General features: G+C 46.9%; 1 protein-coding gene across 1 annotated transcript in view; it reads left to right on the forward strand.

Annotated features, from left to right (window-relative positions):
* Positions 1-10,965: 10,965 nt before the first annotated feature.
* SAMD3 (sterile alpha motif domain containing 3) overlaps positions 10,966-15,737 on the forward strand; it is a gene marked incomplete at both ends in the record, with an annotated part of 40,859 nt that continues 36,087 nt past the window's right edge. The window contains 3 exons of the mRNA XM_084262337.1: positions 10,966-11,044; positions 11,775-11,964; positions 14,883-14,990. Coding sequence (XP_084118463.1) covers positions 10,966-11,044; positions 11,775-11,964; positions 14,883-14,990 — 377 coding nt within the window. The remainder of the gene's footprint in view (positions 11,045-11,774; positions 11,965-14,882; positions 14,991-15,737) is intronic.

A 15,737-nucleotide genomic window follows, 5' to 3' on the forward strand; every position in this document is an offset into this window, starting at 1 on the left:
GTACAGCCTTTCCACAGCCACGGAGAACCCGCCCCGTGCCCTGCTCTGCCCTAGACGCAGCCTGGCACGGCACCGGCGTGAGCTGTGACAGGACATCTGAGCTCCATCACCGCAGCGCCCCAGACCTCACACTTTGGCAGGGGGGAGGACTCAAGATTTTGAGGATGTTATTAAACTCAGATCTTCAACTCCCAAGTATACATAGGCAAGAAGATATGAAAAAAAAACCCAAACCCAAACCAAACATCTGTCTGCTCTTTTAAGGAATGCAAGATTTGCAAGTGTAATGTGAGAAACTCCAAATACCAGCAGTTTTAAATAAATCAGGTTGCCTAGTAATGCTGGTTTCCCCCTTCTCCCCTCACCTGTGGCTACAGGTTCCCTCATCCGCATCAAAATGGTAACGAAACCTGCTTGCTCACCTTTAGTACGTCAGGAAGGAGCCCATCAATTTAGGTCAAGCTATAACAAGGAGTATTTAAGCCCTGGCTTTATGTTAAAGCGGCCGTGAATGCGTTCTCTTCCCTTGACTGACTGAGAATGGGGAGCAACAAGCTGCCAAGCAGCGGGAAGACACCCCCAAAGCACTGATTTCCTAAACTGTCCCAGCCGCTTCTGCCACAAACATGCGCATGATGCTCCCCTGACCCTCCTCAGCCCTGAAGCCTGAACGGGTTCTGCGCTGCGTGTGGCTCTGAGGGATGCTCGGGGTGTGCAGGAGGCTGAGCCAGCCCGGGCAAACAGCCCCGGCATCGCCCTCCCAGCACCAGAGAAACCACTGTGAGAACCAGCTGCCGGGATTTAAGGTACGGTGCTTGCTGTGCCAGTGATTACCCACTGCATGGCCAGCCTGGCAGCCAGGAGGACCCAGACAGCCTGGCCTTCACAGACTTCCAGCTGAGGAACAAGAAGCAGCTGGCGGTAATGCTTCGCATCAGGGCAGCTCCTTCCAAAGGGACTGCTTGCCTGCAGCCCTGTTTAAATCAGGCCATAGGTCAATAGATGTTTTAAGGCAACACTGCTACCAAAATGAAGTCTTCTGCCCCAAACCCCTGGTAGCTCACTGCCAGCTTTGCACCACCACAGGCTGCCCAGGGGGTGTGGAGTCTCCATCTCTGGAGAGATTCCAGCCCCGTCTGGACACCTGTCTGTGCAATATGAGCTGGGGAGCTGCTTTGGCAGGGGGGTTGGACCCCATGAGCTCTCGAGGTCCCTTTCAACCCCTGGGATTCTGTGATGAACCGGACAGGGGACCAGCTCGCTCTGTTTTCAGCAGTTTGGGTCCCCTGACCTGGTTCTCATGGCCAGAGAGCATTTGTGCTGGCAGGAGGGACAGGAGCAGTGTGAGCAGGAGGATGAGGAGGCAGAAGAGGGGACACGGCTGGCTCCTCTCAGTGGCAGTAGCTCGTTTCTCAACAGCAGCCCCAGTGCTTAGGTCAGGTGCGGGACAGAGCAGCCAGAAGGGAGCTGCAAGGCAAAGGGGCTGCTCAGGGCTTTTTCTTTAACCAGAAAAATGAGAAAAGGGAAGAAGATAGATTTTTTTGTTTTAAATGACATGAATTAGCATAAAGGGTTTGACCAAACCCCCTGTTTATCTCTAAAAGGTTTTTTTGATTGATATTAAGCACAGTTTCCACATCACTGTGTCTCATAAACGCCCAGTTTCAAGTATTCACCGGGCTGTATCTGACAGGTACGTTAGGAATGACTCTGAGTATATCCCTGGGTAATAATATAGCTGGTAACCAACGCAATGAGAAGTAAGTGTAATAAATCCCAGGCAGTTTACTCGCTGACGTATATTTAATGCAGGGTTTTTAATTAGATCCTGGGTGTTTGGGGAAAGGGTTATCCTGTGGGTTTGTTCCCATAGGGAAACAAAGTCATTTTTATAGGTTTTCTTGCATTCTGATCCCAAACGCTGTGATTTTACAGTGTCCATAAAGACTTGTTTGAGTGTGCATGATTATCTTTATATTACTGCATCCATAAACACTTACTAATGTAATCGCTGTGTGAGTGTGTATGTACTGACTGTGGGCAAGCTGTCTGCTCTCTTTTGGTATCGTCCCAAGGATGATGCAAATGAGGAAAACAATGGGTGGAAATATGAATACAATTATATTTTGAAAGATTAAAAAATTTTTTCCTCATATTTATCTAAGAAATATGAAATGCAGAATATGGCAACACTGGCCATCTGTGGCAGAAGCATCCCCATGCAATTTCCTGGGTACAAAAGTGTCTTAATTCCTGGTTTTGTTAGAGGCAGCCAACGTAACTTCTTTGGGGGGAAAAAAGAGAAATAACTAGCTATACTAGTCCTAGACTGCTGAACTGTATGTACCAAAGTCTGGGGGGTTATATTTGCCCAGCGTACTTAATTGGATGCAAATAACTGGCAGTATGTGTGGCTGGTTTGGATATGCATTTGCTTTAAACTATTAGCATTTTAACAGCGAAATGATGCTTTGACATTAGCACTGTACTGAAGACACATGCAGAGGAACTTCACACCTCTTTCGGTGTTGCATTGCTTCAGTCAGGCTGCATGCAATGCAAACAGGACGTGCAGCTCTATTTATAACCCGTGTAGGTTTAAGAGCCGCCGAGTGAGGAGTGGGTGAAGCACACAGCTCCAGCAGGGACCCCCTCCCTTCCCTGTCTGTGCTGTAACCACCTGAGACTGAATCACAGGGCTGATTTATTTGGTTATTTTGGAAAACAAGTTTAACTTCGTTAATTCAGCATAGGAGCAACACGTGAATATTATGTGGCTGCTTTGAGGCATCGACCTACCTTCAGCCTGGAGCGAGGTGTTTACATTGCTTTGAGATCCTCTCCTGGAGAAGGCATTGAAACAGAAGTCTGGCCTTTCCTGACACCTCCTCCCCTTCCAAGGGCTATCCCACCCCGTCCCCTGAAGCTGACAGCCTGAAGGTGTAAAGCGTATTTCCAAAGCCCTGCTCAGCCTAATGTGAAGCAGGGACTGAAGAGCAGTCTTCACATATCCGATGGGCTAACCAAGAGGCTCTGGGAAAACCCGCAGTGAGCAGCTCAAACTGAGGGGTTCCTCTTTACATAAACGATCTGAAGTCCTGAAAAGTGCAGATTATAGCAAGCAACTGGAATGTGGGCTCACTAATCCACAGACTGTAAGGATATCATCCCAGTAGATCCTTAGACTGGGGAATTTAGCCCTTTGTCACTGGAACACGTGGTTATGCATATATAGGTCTTTGTGTGTTTGGAGTGGGGTTTTTCAAGGCATTGTAAATTAACATAGCTGAAAAAGGGGCAAAAATCAGGGTGAAACAGTCTCTGAAGTGGGCTCGTTAATTCTTTTACTTTTGTCATGATGACACTATCACAGCAAATCAGGAGTTTACAGATGTTCAAACTTTTCAGTTCCCCATCTCCCCGTGCAGATAGAGCTTATTGATTATCTTTCCACTGGTGCTTTCAACTAACATTCTTGTATCCCATGTGGAGTGTTCACATGACTCCTTCATCTGGATGTGAGGAGGAGACAGTAACACATTTGGGCAGTGGGCAGCAATGACCACTTCAGTGTTGTAAGATCCGGACTGTGGATGCTCATGACAACGAACTAGATAAATGGAATCACTCCCTGGAGACATCTAACTTGGCTTAATACTGTAATACTTAGTCCTTTCTTTGGAACACCTTGTTTGTAATGAGTTTGCACCAACTGATGCAGAATTAGGCAAATTGCTGCTTCTAGTTGAAAAGAGCAATGAATCTAATGGAGACTTACTGTCTGGAATTTTGTGGGTGTCAACGACACACTATGAAGCAATGATCTAATAGACACTCTCTGCCTAGACTTTTGCAGATATTAGTAACGTATTTTGCAGCAGTGCTGTTGTGGGATGTGTGTGCCAGCACATTGTAAGCTTTCTAGTGGGACTGTCTCTGAGAACAAGAAAATTCAAGGCTTCAAGGCCAGTCCTGTGGCTCTGGTAAACAAGAAGGGGAAGGTAAAGGCTATATGCTTCATGGCAAAACCTCAGTGATGACGTAAACAACCACCAAGGTGGCAACCAACCACCTAAAGGCTGTAGATGGGGTAAAGGGTGGAAACTGATGATAAGAATTCTTGGAAAAGCAATGAATATGTTAATAATTTCTCAGAAAGGTCATGAATATGTGTGTATAACCTGCATATAATCTGTGCAACTAATTTCTTCAGTGCACACATCAGCAGGAGCCATCCTCTGTGCTGTGTGCCCAGCGCTGTGACAAGGAATACCTGCTTAATAGCCACCCACGGCTACTGAGTTTTGATTTGGGCTTTTCATTAGTGTACAAAGCAGGCCTATGAGACAGCTTGTTTTGTTTTTAACATGTAGCTTGTTCATACCCAGCTCTCCTGGCTCCCAATGCCAACACAATTCCTTAACACAAATCCGTGACTGGCTGAATCCATCAGTGTGAATTAGTGGTGGAACACAAAGAAGTGTCTGGCATGAAATGTGCCTGTTACTTGTCATCCTCTCCATGCTCATGCGATGGGTAACCTGGAGGAGGAGTGCTGTCAGCAGTTAGTAACCATGTCATTCAGCAATCCCCCACAGTGGTCTTCAGAGGGAGAAAAGGAATCCCAGGGGTGTCTAAGCCTGAGCCAGTCAGACCTGGCCTCTGTGCTTTAAGCACCATCACTTGCTTTCCTCTTCCAAAGTGCTGGTGAGCTGTGAGCATCCTACTGATTACTTGTGAGGTGTGGCATTCTCTAGTTTTCCCAGTTATGCAGTGGGCACCTGGAAAGGGCTGTCTGGGTAGGTTCTCACTGGCAGGCCAGAGCTGATGGCATGCAGCTGCCTGTCTTTACCCGTGACATCGGTTTGCTCAGTGTCAGGGTTTTCATGTCTTCCCAGTAATTCTCACTCTACCTGTCTGATTCACCCAACTGATTCAATGCCAGAAGAATTCACAATCTTTGCTGAGGTTCTTGTTTCTTTGCTACTGGGTAAACGTTTCTGGATCTAGTTAGTAGCTCCTTTTTAAAGCTGATTTGCTGCCTGCATGTGGTCATGCCTGCTGATGGAACATTTCACAGAGCCTAGCAGAGGTAGTAGTCTTGTGTTGATGCAAGACTTGTTTTAAGCAGATGCACATTTTTTTGTTGCAGTCCCTGGGAATCTGGAAGGACAGTGCAAGTAAGAAGTTCTAAGGGACAAATCCTCCAATGTAGTTTTTTCCTCTCTACCCCAGTGTGTTTCTTTTTCTGTTTAAACGTGGCTGAAAAAAATCCTACTTTGAATCAGTAATGAGTAATAACAACAGTTAAAGCATCAAATGATGTATGTTATTACTGCTCTTGTGTACTGAAGGTGTAAGTGCTGTGTAGATCACTTACTGGGAAAGCAAGTGAGACACAAATGCAGTGCATCTGGGATTCTACACAGGATCCCCAGCTTATGTCATAGCTCAGCTATGCAGACTCACTTAAGGATATGCATCACTTTCCAGATGTTAGCCAGGCTAAAAAGGTTTCTGTATCCATCCCCCAGGAACTACAAAAAGCAGCTTTGTCAAGCATTAGCACCTTTGAGGATCTGCCAACTGAACCACTTGCAAATTGCCAACAACCTTCCCTCTTCCTGAGAACAGACCTGGTAAGCTCCTGTTTTCAGCTACCCTTCCCCATTTTTTGTAAGGTCACTCTGGCTGCTGGTTTACCTCCCTGGAGAGGTCTACAATCCTAACTCAAGAGAGGAGCAAACGAATAATAGAACCTTGCACCCATCCTTCTCAGTAATTAATGAGTTAACCTCATTATCATGCGTATTCTACAGTTCATTTGCATGAATTATTCACCAGGAAAGCTGGAATGGGCCTTGACTGGGGAGCAGGAGTAACCTTGCAAGAAGTAGAGCAATTCAAGCAACGTGATCTATATGGTTTGAGGGGAAGGAGATGGGTTTATTCCCCAGTAATTTGGGTTGGGGTTTTTTATATTTTTGGAGGTGGAATAGTTGCTACTCACACTCTGGCTTTCTGGCCCAGCTCTATAAATCAGTGCTCCGTTGAGATAGTATCCTCTGTAGTAGCTATGATGCTTTGCTTATCTCTGTGCCTGCTTGATGGATGTATGGTTCCACCATCTGTTTTCACCCCGCTGGCCAGGGATTTGGCCAAAGGCAGTGATGCATCCAAACCCCACCCATGCCAAAAAGAGGGCTGGATTGTAACTGCTGGGCTTTGGTCCACCATGGAGTCTTATGTCAGAGGTCTCTGCACTGCTCAGTGACAGGAGCTGGAACCCTTTGCTGAGCCAACGAGCACAGTGACATGACCAAAAGCACTGATGGTCCTGGTGAGAAATTTGTAATTCTGTTCCAGGGGAACAAAAAAAGTCAGTATGATATCACTTACAAGAGGAAATGTCTTTTTTCTTTAGTCTTCTGAAGCAGTGCCTGTGTTGTACTGAAGACCTTCAGCCCGATTGCTCTCTTTGTGGTACATGAGATTTCATTTTTTGTGATTCATGAAGTTTTAACCTTTACTTGATTTTTTTCCTGTTCTCAATATCCAGAAACCTTGTACTTTTAATTTGACACCGTTTTCTTAGAGTTGAATGCAAAAGGCTTTCATTTTACAAGGGCTTAATTTCCAGAAGTTGTGTTCTCAAAAAATGAAGACATTTTCTTCTATAGCTAAAAGTACTGTTTCATGGCTTGTGCAGTGTTGCCAATGATAGCAAGGACAGTCTCTCATCTGCATGGGTACTTTATCACCTTAAAACACAGGCAAATTATCTTTCTTCCTTTCAAATTTCTGACTTACTTGTCCAGCTGTACCAGAGGCAGACTGGTGCTTGGGTTGGCTCTTGGGACCGTTACCTTTTCCAGTAGTACTGAACAGATTGAAATATTTTGAAAGTTCATATAGTAAAAACTTGGGTACTAGAAATAACTTCTTTAATCAGATGCACATATATTCAGGAACGACTTGATTTTTATATATATATATATATATAATATTATTCGGAGGTAATTCCTGCAGCAAAGGAATTTATCTGCTTGATAAGCTCAGTAGTTGGGCATGTTCAGAACGCTTGGTACTCCCCTCAACTCCCATCAAGGTTTGGAAGGGCTGTCTGGCTCCTTCCTCTTTATCTATATCTGAGTAAGGGTTGTGCATCTTTTCTTCTTATACAACCTTACTCCTAGGTGATGTGGATTTTTCTCTTGCATTTGATGTATGCTTGTTTGTCTCCTGATCTTGCAGCTGCATATGTCTTACTCTAAAATAGCATAGAAATGAGAAATCAAACGTGCATTTTGAGGTTTGCTCCAACACTACTTTCTTTCCCTCCCCTCACATCGCGTCTTTCAGCCGTCTCTGCCAGTGCTCAGTGCAATGCTTTGTGCTGGTATGTGCTTGAGAAACCTGAGCAAGAAGTTGTTGGCATTTTCTTGGGGGAGAGGGGAGCAGGGAAGAAGAGATGCTCTCTCAGAGTATTTCCTTCTATGTTGTTGAAAAGGTGGACAACTGGTGTTTCATGATCACTCAGCGCTGGATCCAAGATGACATAATCTGCCTTTTAAAAAGTTGTTTGAATGTATTTTTTATTATTTTTAAAACAGGTTGCTATGGATGCAAAGAAAAAAAAACCCTCTGTAATGCATACAAAGGTAAGATGTTAAAACCAAACTATGCTGGCGTCAAGAAACTGCATACAGGGTACTTTGCTAATATCCTTGGTATGAACCAGCTTCTACTCATCACACAACTTTGTGACCTGGCCCTGTACAAAATGTGCCACACAGCTGTGATGTACAGATGTGCACACTTCACATTCCTCACTCCTGTACTAAAATGTACCAAAATGAACCTTAATTCTGACCTCAGTGACATCCATATACAGGCCAGTTAAAGGCTGTTGTATTTGTAGTCTGTGAAGCCATAGACTGTCTCACAAGTCAACATGTAAAGAAGATATAACAACTCACTTTTCCTATCTAAAATGTTTTGACATACGGGTTTATTCACTTAGAAGTGTCACTGCGAGTTGATGGTGGCTCATCACATCTTCTTGTGGAACAAGCTGCCTGGTAGATTGGAACAGGCTGCCAGCACAGGCACGCTGGTCAGGAACGTCACCCCTTGCTATTGTGTATTCTACAGCAGCAGCAATCTGCACCATAGGTGGGTCTTCAGCTTGAACTTACAGGAGAAGCAAGTGTGGCCCTGATTCATCCAGGGAAATTAATTCTCATTTATTTCTTAATCTCATTTTATTAACCAGGGCTTGTTAAATCCTAATGATAGACACTGACCCGTGGTGTTTGGAGAAACGAGTCCCGGTGATTTGCTGTGTTTAACAGACAGGGATCTCACACTTCAAACCGCCCTGAGCTGACTCGAGGTTATGCTGTAAATCCTCTCTCTCTAGAACATTCCCATCGTCGGGGTGGGGGGTTCTGATTTGTAAGAGTTGATTAAAAAATACCAATACCCACAGTAGGCACAGCAGGAAGCTTGTGTCTCTGGATAGTGGTTTTTGGATGGTAGGGCACGAAACAGAGTCATTAATGAAGACAGACACCCTCCTAGGCGCCCAGCCCCGCACCACCGCTAGCGGGCGGGTGCTCCCTGCCCAGCCCCGTTACCTGTACCTGAAGCTTCGGACCCGGCTGGAGGCCGGATGCCCCTCTGCAGCCCGCCCGCCCCCCCTTCTCCTCTGCAACCCAGACGTGCAGAACTGCGCCACGGGATATGCGAGTCAGTGAAATCCTACCGAGAAGCGTTTCCCAGTGCGTGTGTGCAGCAGCCTCTCATGCACATCACCTGCCCCCAAGCCCTGCCTCCCGACCCCTCTCCGCACGGGGCCCGCGTTTCCACGCGGAAAGGGGCGTCCTGCCACGCGGGGCTAAGCGTCCCCCCCCACCCCGCCCCGTGCGCGGCTGCGGTTCGCTCGACGCTCTGCGAGCCGCGGGTGTCCGCACGCCGCGGTAGCGGGGCCGCCCGCGGATGCTGCTCTGGCAGGGCCAGGCGGTGAGTGCCGGCCGGGCGGCACCGCGCCGGGAGAAGGATGCGCCAAGTCCCGCCGAAGGGACCGCAGCGCGCAGGCTGCACTGCGGGGCCCGGGAGGAACAGCTTGCCTCTGAGGAGGGAGTGATAAAGAGGAGGGAAGGAGGGCGCCTCGACCCTGCAGAACCAGCTCCCGGGGGCTGTTAGCAAGGCAAAGGCTGAAGCTCGCCCAAGGGACCCGTAATGCGCACGAGGACAGGAAGCGAACGGCCACCCAATGTCTTTGAATCCCACCAAAGTATTACCGGGCTGGGGCAGGTGGGTGGGTGATAATGAGCTCTCACAGTGGGAAAGTTCATTTCCATCCCTTGGAAGCCCTATGGACATGCATATGCGTCTTGTATGACAGCTGAGTAACTGGCCCTTGGCGAGCATCAGGAGGGTCGATCCCCGGTGCTGCAATAGCGAATTCCTGCTGAACAGTCTCCAGGGCTACTGAGGTTTGATTCCGGCTTCTCACGGCATCACTTGCCACCACCATCTTAATGTCTCTCTCTGCTTTTACACTGCTTGGTTGTTAAGGCGTTTCTGCTTGGCATTTGGTTTTCTTTCAAGTTTTTGGAGGTTTTTTGGGGTGGGTTTTTTTGTTTGTTTTTTTTTTTTTTGCCCCACTCTTTGCAAGGAAGTAAAAAGTGTGACAGGAAGGTGTGATTTTTAATTTACACCAGGGTTCTCAACAAATAATGACTTTTCACACCCTGTTATTGCTGCTTAGCCTGGGGGAGGAGTTGTATGGCTACTGTTGTCATATCAAATTAAATCCACTCGTGTAATTCAGAAAGACATTCCTCTTAAACTTAACCCTTTTAAGTAGCTGAAGCACAAGAAGATAAGCTGAAGTGCACCTATTTGGGGGGGTGGGGCTCTGCTACCGGAGGGTGAAAATGGGAATTATTTTAAAGGACGGTGTGTTGGGGTTTTTCCGTAGTGCAGTGGATCGATCCTGATGAGGTTTGTCGGGGTGAATCCTCGTGTTACCCTAAAGCTCACAGCAGGCTCAGGGTATGTTCGTGGATGTATTTGAAGCAAGAAAATTTGGCCAGCGGTGCCAGACACTCGTGTTCTCTTCTGAAAAGCTAGTTTCCTCTAATGTTGTTTGCTGTGGGTTGCAAGCATATTCATGGACCACTTGGTGCTCCCTGGTGTCATCGAGCTAAAACCCGCTCGTAAGAAAATCGCTGTCCGGGAGAATCATCTGCTTTTAAGGAGCCGTCAGAGTAGGGTTTGTCTTTAGAAGTCGTCTTCTCTCGAGAAGGTTCCTGTGGATTTGGGCGTGCGATGCACTGATGGTACGTGCTGCGCCGGAGTAGCGCCCGGGCTGGGCACCGGCGCCCACAGCGCCTTCCCGGGGAGCAGCGGGAGGGGGAGTCCCGTCCCCTCCATCTTCCAGGCGCTTTATTGCCCCTGATTGTTGGTAACTGAGGGTTAAGGACTTGCCCGAGTACCTGCCTGGTGGTGCAGAGAGGGTTAAGGAGTTTGATTGCTCCAGCCATAGAGCAGACAGGCTCTTATCTGATGGCGTTGGGGTTGTTTGGGGTTTTTTCTTCCCTTTCTGTAAGATGTCAGCTATTTCCTGAGGAGCCTGGTGGTGGTGAATTTCACACCTTTTTTTCTTCTCTGTGTGGAAACCTGGGTGTTAATGGCACTGGAGCAGGTCGTGTTTTATAAGGAATGAGGCTGTCAGAGCAGAGGGAAAGCAGGGAAGGGAGAGGAGGCAGAGAAAGGGATCCAAGGAAACGGTCCCTTGCAACAGGCAGCAGTTGGATTATTTCGCGCTATTTTATTCCGAGCATGTAAACGTGATCTTATTTGCTAAGTGCGTTCTTTTAATCCTATGTGAGAGCTCAGCACAAAAACAATCCTCTTCTCGTTCCACAGTGAGATTTAACGTTGCAACACCCGAGGATGGAAAACTGGTCGGTCGATCAAGTCTGCAACTGGTTGAGACAGAGAAATTTAGGAGAACTAGTTCCTAAGTTTCGTGGTAAGCATTTGCCTGCGCGGGGTTGGCTTAGTACCTCTTTCCGTGCTTTCAGCTGGCACTGCCTCCCTTGCTTGGGGACATGTATGCATGTGCTAGCTTCAGACTCCCAGAGAAGTGTGTTGGAATCAGACCTTATGTAGGTCTGGTAAAGCAAGTGTGCAGATGTATTGTGATGCCGCTGAGAAATGTTTGGGGATGGGATTAAGTCTCTGTATAAATAGATACACCTAGAATTGGTGCTGGCAGCTTAAAAGGCTTGACAGGGCCTATTTTATATCGTGTAAATCTTCTGAAATAATGCAACTGTAGCCTGTAGGTGTTTTATGTCCGAGTGTATGGGCACTCACCAGAAGAGTGCATGAGGCACTGTGAGGTGAGCAGGTTATTGGATGAAGTTTCCTTGTCTTCATTAACAAAGCACCAGTCTGCTGTGGTCTAAGCAAGGCCCGATGTAAAGCACTCAAACAGTCAGCTCGCTGCTGCTACATCCTCTTGCAGACTGGGCTTTTTGTCAGGGGCAGGTTTCTGGCCACTGACCGGTATTCCCGGCACTGCTCGGGGAAGGACAGGAGCTAAACCAGCAGATTTCCAGCAGCTGAAGAAGATCAGCAGCAGAAAGCATCCTTGCCTTTGACCTGTCCTCCATCAGCTTGTTTTTTTAGGCATATAACATGTTGCTGGAACTAGAAAGTTGTTTTACAGTACTCCTTTAATCCCCTTCGATCTGCAGAAGAAGAAGTAAGTGGAGCAGCTCTTCTGGCTCTCAATGATCGAATGGTGCAACAGTTGGTGAAGAAGATTGGGCACCAGGCAGTGCTGATGGACCTGATTAATAAATACCAGCAACGAAAAAGTGGGCTAGAGTCCCTTACCTACTGTTGTGAAACAGCTTCTCCAGAATTTCCAGAAGTAATCAGTGGGTGAGTTTCTACAGGACACAGAAAATATCTCTCTGGGCACAGTTGTATTATTTTTACAGCACTTTAACCCTGGCATTTCCCAGCTCCTCAGCTGAAACTTGTAACTATTATTATTATTTTTAATATACTTCAAATATTTCCAACAACATGTGAAATGCAAAATACTGCTATTACCTTGTGGTTTTTAATGGGGCCTAAATGATATCATTAATTAATTCAAAATGCTTATTTCCAGTTCCAGGACCTAGTTGTCATTGGGGTGAAGCATTGTCAGGCTTTCACTGCAGCTAAAATTTTCTGTATTTGCAATACCAAACTTTTGAAGCACTTCTTTTTTAAAGTTTGCAAGTCTTGGAGTAAAATAATGCTTTGGTCAGAGGCAGAGTTTGTGTTGAGCGTTCCCTGTAGCATTTGCCTGCAGCCCAAAGAATGCAGGGTGCTGGGTTTGTGCACTCTGAGGTGACTCCACGTTGCAAGTCAAAGCACAGGAAATGGGGATCAGTCTGGTTATTTGCAACCAAACTGCACTCCTGAGCAGAACTGATCTAACACAGCCTCTTCTCCTCGTGGAAGCATTTATAAGGCCTCTTGGGTCAATGGTCCCTCATCACTGGAGGGAAGTGGGGTACAGGAAGACAGTGTCACCATATTTAGGGATCTGGACAGGCTGGATTGATGGGCTGAGACTAATGGCATGAGGTTCAGCAAGGCCAAGTGCAGAGTCCTGTTTGGGACCCCTGTGCAGCACTACAGGCTTGGGGAAGAGTGGCTAGAAAGATGCCCGGCAGAGAAGGACTTGGAGGTGTTGGTTGACTGCCAACTGAATATGAGCCAGCAGTGTGCCCAGGAAGGCCAAGGGCATCCCGGCTTGTATCAGGAACAGCGTGGCCAGCAGGTCCAGGGAAGGGATCGTGCCCCTGTACTCTGCATGGGTGAGGCTGCACCTCGAGTGCTGGGTGCAGTTCTGGGCCCCTCACTACAAGGAGGACATGGAGGTCCTGGAGCATGTCCAAGGAAGGACAAGCAGGCTGGTGAAGGGGCTGGAGAGCAAACCTTGTGAGGAGAGGCTGAGGGAGCTGGGGGTGTTTAGCCTGGAGAAGAGGAGGCTGAGGGGAGACCTTATCCCCACCTACAACTACCTGAAGGGAGGTTGTAGAGAGGTGGGTGTTGGTCTCTTCACCCAAGTGACAGGTGATAGGATGAGGGGCAATGGTCTCCAGCTGTGCCAGGGCAGGGTCAGATTAGACATTAGGAAAAAAAATCTTCACTGCCAGGGTTTGTTGGTCACTGGAACAGGCTGCCCAGGGAGGGGGTTGAGCCACTGACTTGCAGACTCGGTTGTGTGAGCAGTCACCAAGGGTCACAGTCAGTAGCCGAGTGTGTGGCCCTACAGTGGCAGGGGACAACTGTGAAAACCAAGTCTGCCTGTTCATAGATCTTCTGCTGTGGTGCTTGAGGCAGGTGGAAACCAGTCGTCTTTCCTGTTCTGTAGAATTGTGTCTGGGTCAGGCCAGTTCCCACAGCCAGCTCACCCTGCCAGTACCAGGGCTAGGGTGGAGATGCACTGCTCAGCCAAAGGGGCAGGGGAGAAAGCAGTCTCCTTCTGGGTTACCTGAAACCACTGGGGAGCTTCCAACATCTGTGGGTGTTCCTTCCCTATTGTATTTCTTGCACAAACGCTACCCATGGTGCTTGTTGGTGCACTCCTGGCTGGCCAGCTCTGTCTCCTGCTGTCCTCAGGACACCATCTAACGACCTGTGGATTGAATAAAGTTATTGGCTGGCCATGGAGTTTGATTATGGTAGGTGAACAATCTGCATGGAAGTAACAGACTTATGAAGGAAGGTGGAATGGGACTTACACCTCCATCAGTCTGGACCAGGACACAGAAATAACATCTTGTGTCTGTGGCTGGGGAGGTGGAAGCGCTCTGGGCCGTGCAAGAGAAACTGTGTTTCTGTGCACATGGGGAGGCTTACCAGATGGTAAACAGAGAGATTTACCAGGTAAATATCAAGATGCTTTCCCATTTCAAGGTTGATTGTTCCAATCACAGAGTGAACATACTGGATCTTTCTGCTGTAACTGGGTAGCTGAAAGAGAGATGTATTGATTCACAAAAAGGGGAAACACCCCGTAGAAACTTGGCCAACACTAAGGTCCCTGCCAATGATAGCAGGTGATAGGTGAGGTGGGAGCAGTTTATAAAGCATCTTTGTAGTTCAGAGGCTCTGTAGAGCTGAGGTACAGAAAGGAACCATGACATCCCAGAAAACAAAAAAGAATTCCAGGTGTCATAACCTGGGGACACTTATTTCTCCAATGTGTGTTGGCATTTCCCTAAGCCCAGTCCCAGCAAGCCTGGAGAAGGCTTCAGCACCACTCTGTGCAACCCTGAACCTTCTGATCATGTCACCTGAGTGGCCTCATTAACATTTTTTGTGCTGTTTCTTAATTGATTCAGTTAGAAGCTAGAGACTGTTGGTAGGGTGAAGTCAATCAATGTTCTTGAACCAAAGTTCAAGATGGATTTAACCCTCAGAACAAAATGCTTGTTCGAGACTGTAGTTGAATATAAACTACCTTATAACACTCTACATCTCCCCAGCCCTTGCATATTTTAATGATTAGCTATTCCCAGGGATTAGGAGATGCCAGTATCACTTAGGGTTTTCCCTTTAACTTGTCAGAGTTGGATAACTGACCAGTGAGGTAGATTAAGAGACATCAGCATCATCTGAAATCATGATTATTTAATATGTCAATTTTTCTCCTTTTCTATTTCTGCCACTGGTATTTTGGAACCCTGAAATACATCTTTTCCTTCCTATATGTGGCATAAAAGTTGACAGTGAAAATCCTTCTTTTCCCTGCTCCCCCCCAGCCTTTTTTTTTTTTAACTCTTTTTTTCTTTCAGGGCCCCTGACAGACAAACATTGAACTCTGCTGGTCCTGGGGAGCAGAAGAAATACCTGTGCTCAACTGAGAAAGGAGAACTGATTGACCACAGAGTGCTAAAACAAAAGTGAGTTTATAATGCATTTGCTGAACTTTCCTTGCCTCTGGGAGATGACACAAACGCTTCTTTTTGCTCTTGTTAAGATTAAGAAGATACTTTGTGACAAGTGATGCTAATTATTGGAGGTCAGTTTCAGGTATGTTTAGAAAACAGAAGGAGCAGGAATTACTTAGGGTTCAACTTCATGCATCAGTCACATGTTTCTTCTCTCTCCACCTCAGTCCTTGCTCACTGTCTCACGTTGCTTCATGGGGAGGGCAAGACACGAGCATCTTTCTTGGCCTAATTTTTAAAAATCCTTTCACAGCTGTGCTTTCAGTAGCAATCTGGCAAGTTAATCACTGCAGAGTGGAACATGGCAATGACAAAACATTGTGTGCTCTGGGGTACCTCAAACACAGCGCTTGGGAAGGTGGGCATGCTGGTTCCATTTCCCTGCTCCTTCCCTGGGCATCAAAAGAAGTCTGAAAAACTGGAAGCATGGTGAGGAGGTTTTGCTGCTGTTTGGTTTTGGTTTTGTTCCTACACATGCTTTTCCCCTTTGAGAGGGGCAGGTGGTGTTGAAAGAGTCCTGTTCCTCTTGCAAGGCAATTGTTTTCTTTTTTGCAAAGCTTTCTCTGCTGGTCATTACCTTCCTTTATTCCTGTCTGCTAGAATGTCTCCCCCATAGATGTGACTCATGGCTCCATTATCAGTCTGAGAGGGGATAAGGGGAAGTCTTTCTGTAAAAATGCCTATTTTATTATTGAATCA

Source organism: Gallinula chloropus, assembly GCF_964237585.1.
Source record: "Gallinula chloropus genome assembly, chromosome: 3".
NCBI classification, from domain to species: domain Eukaryota; kingdom Metazoa; phylum Chordata; class Aves; order Gruiformes; family Rallidae; genus Gallinula; species Gallinula chloropus.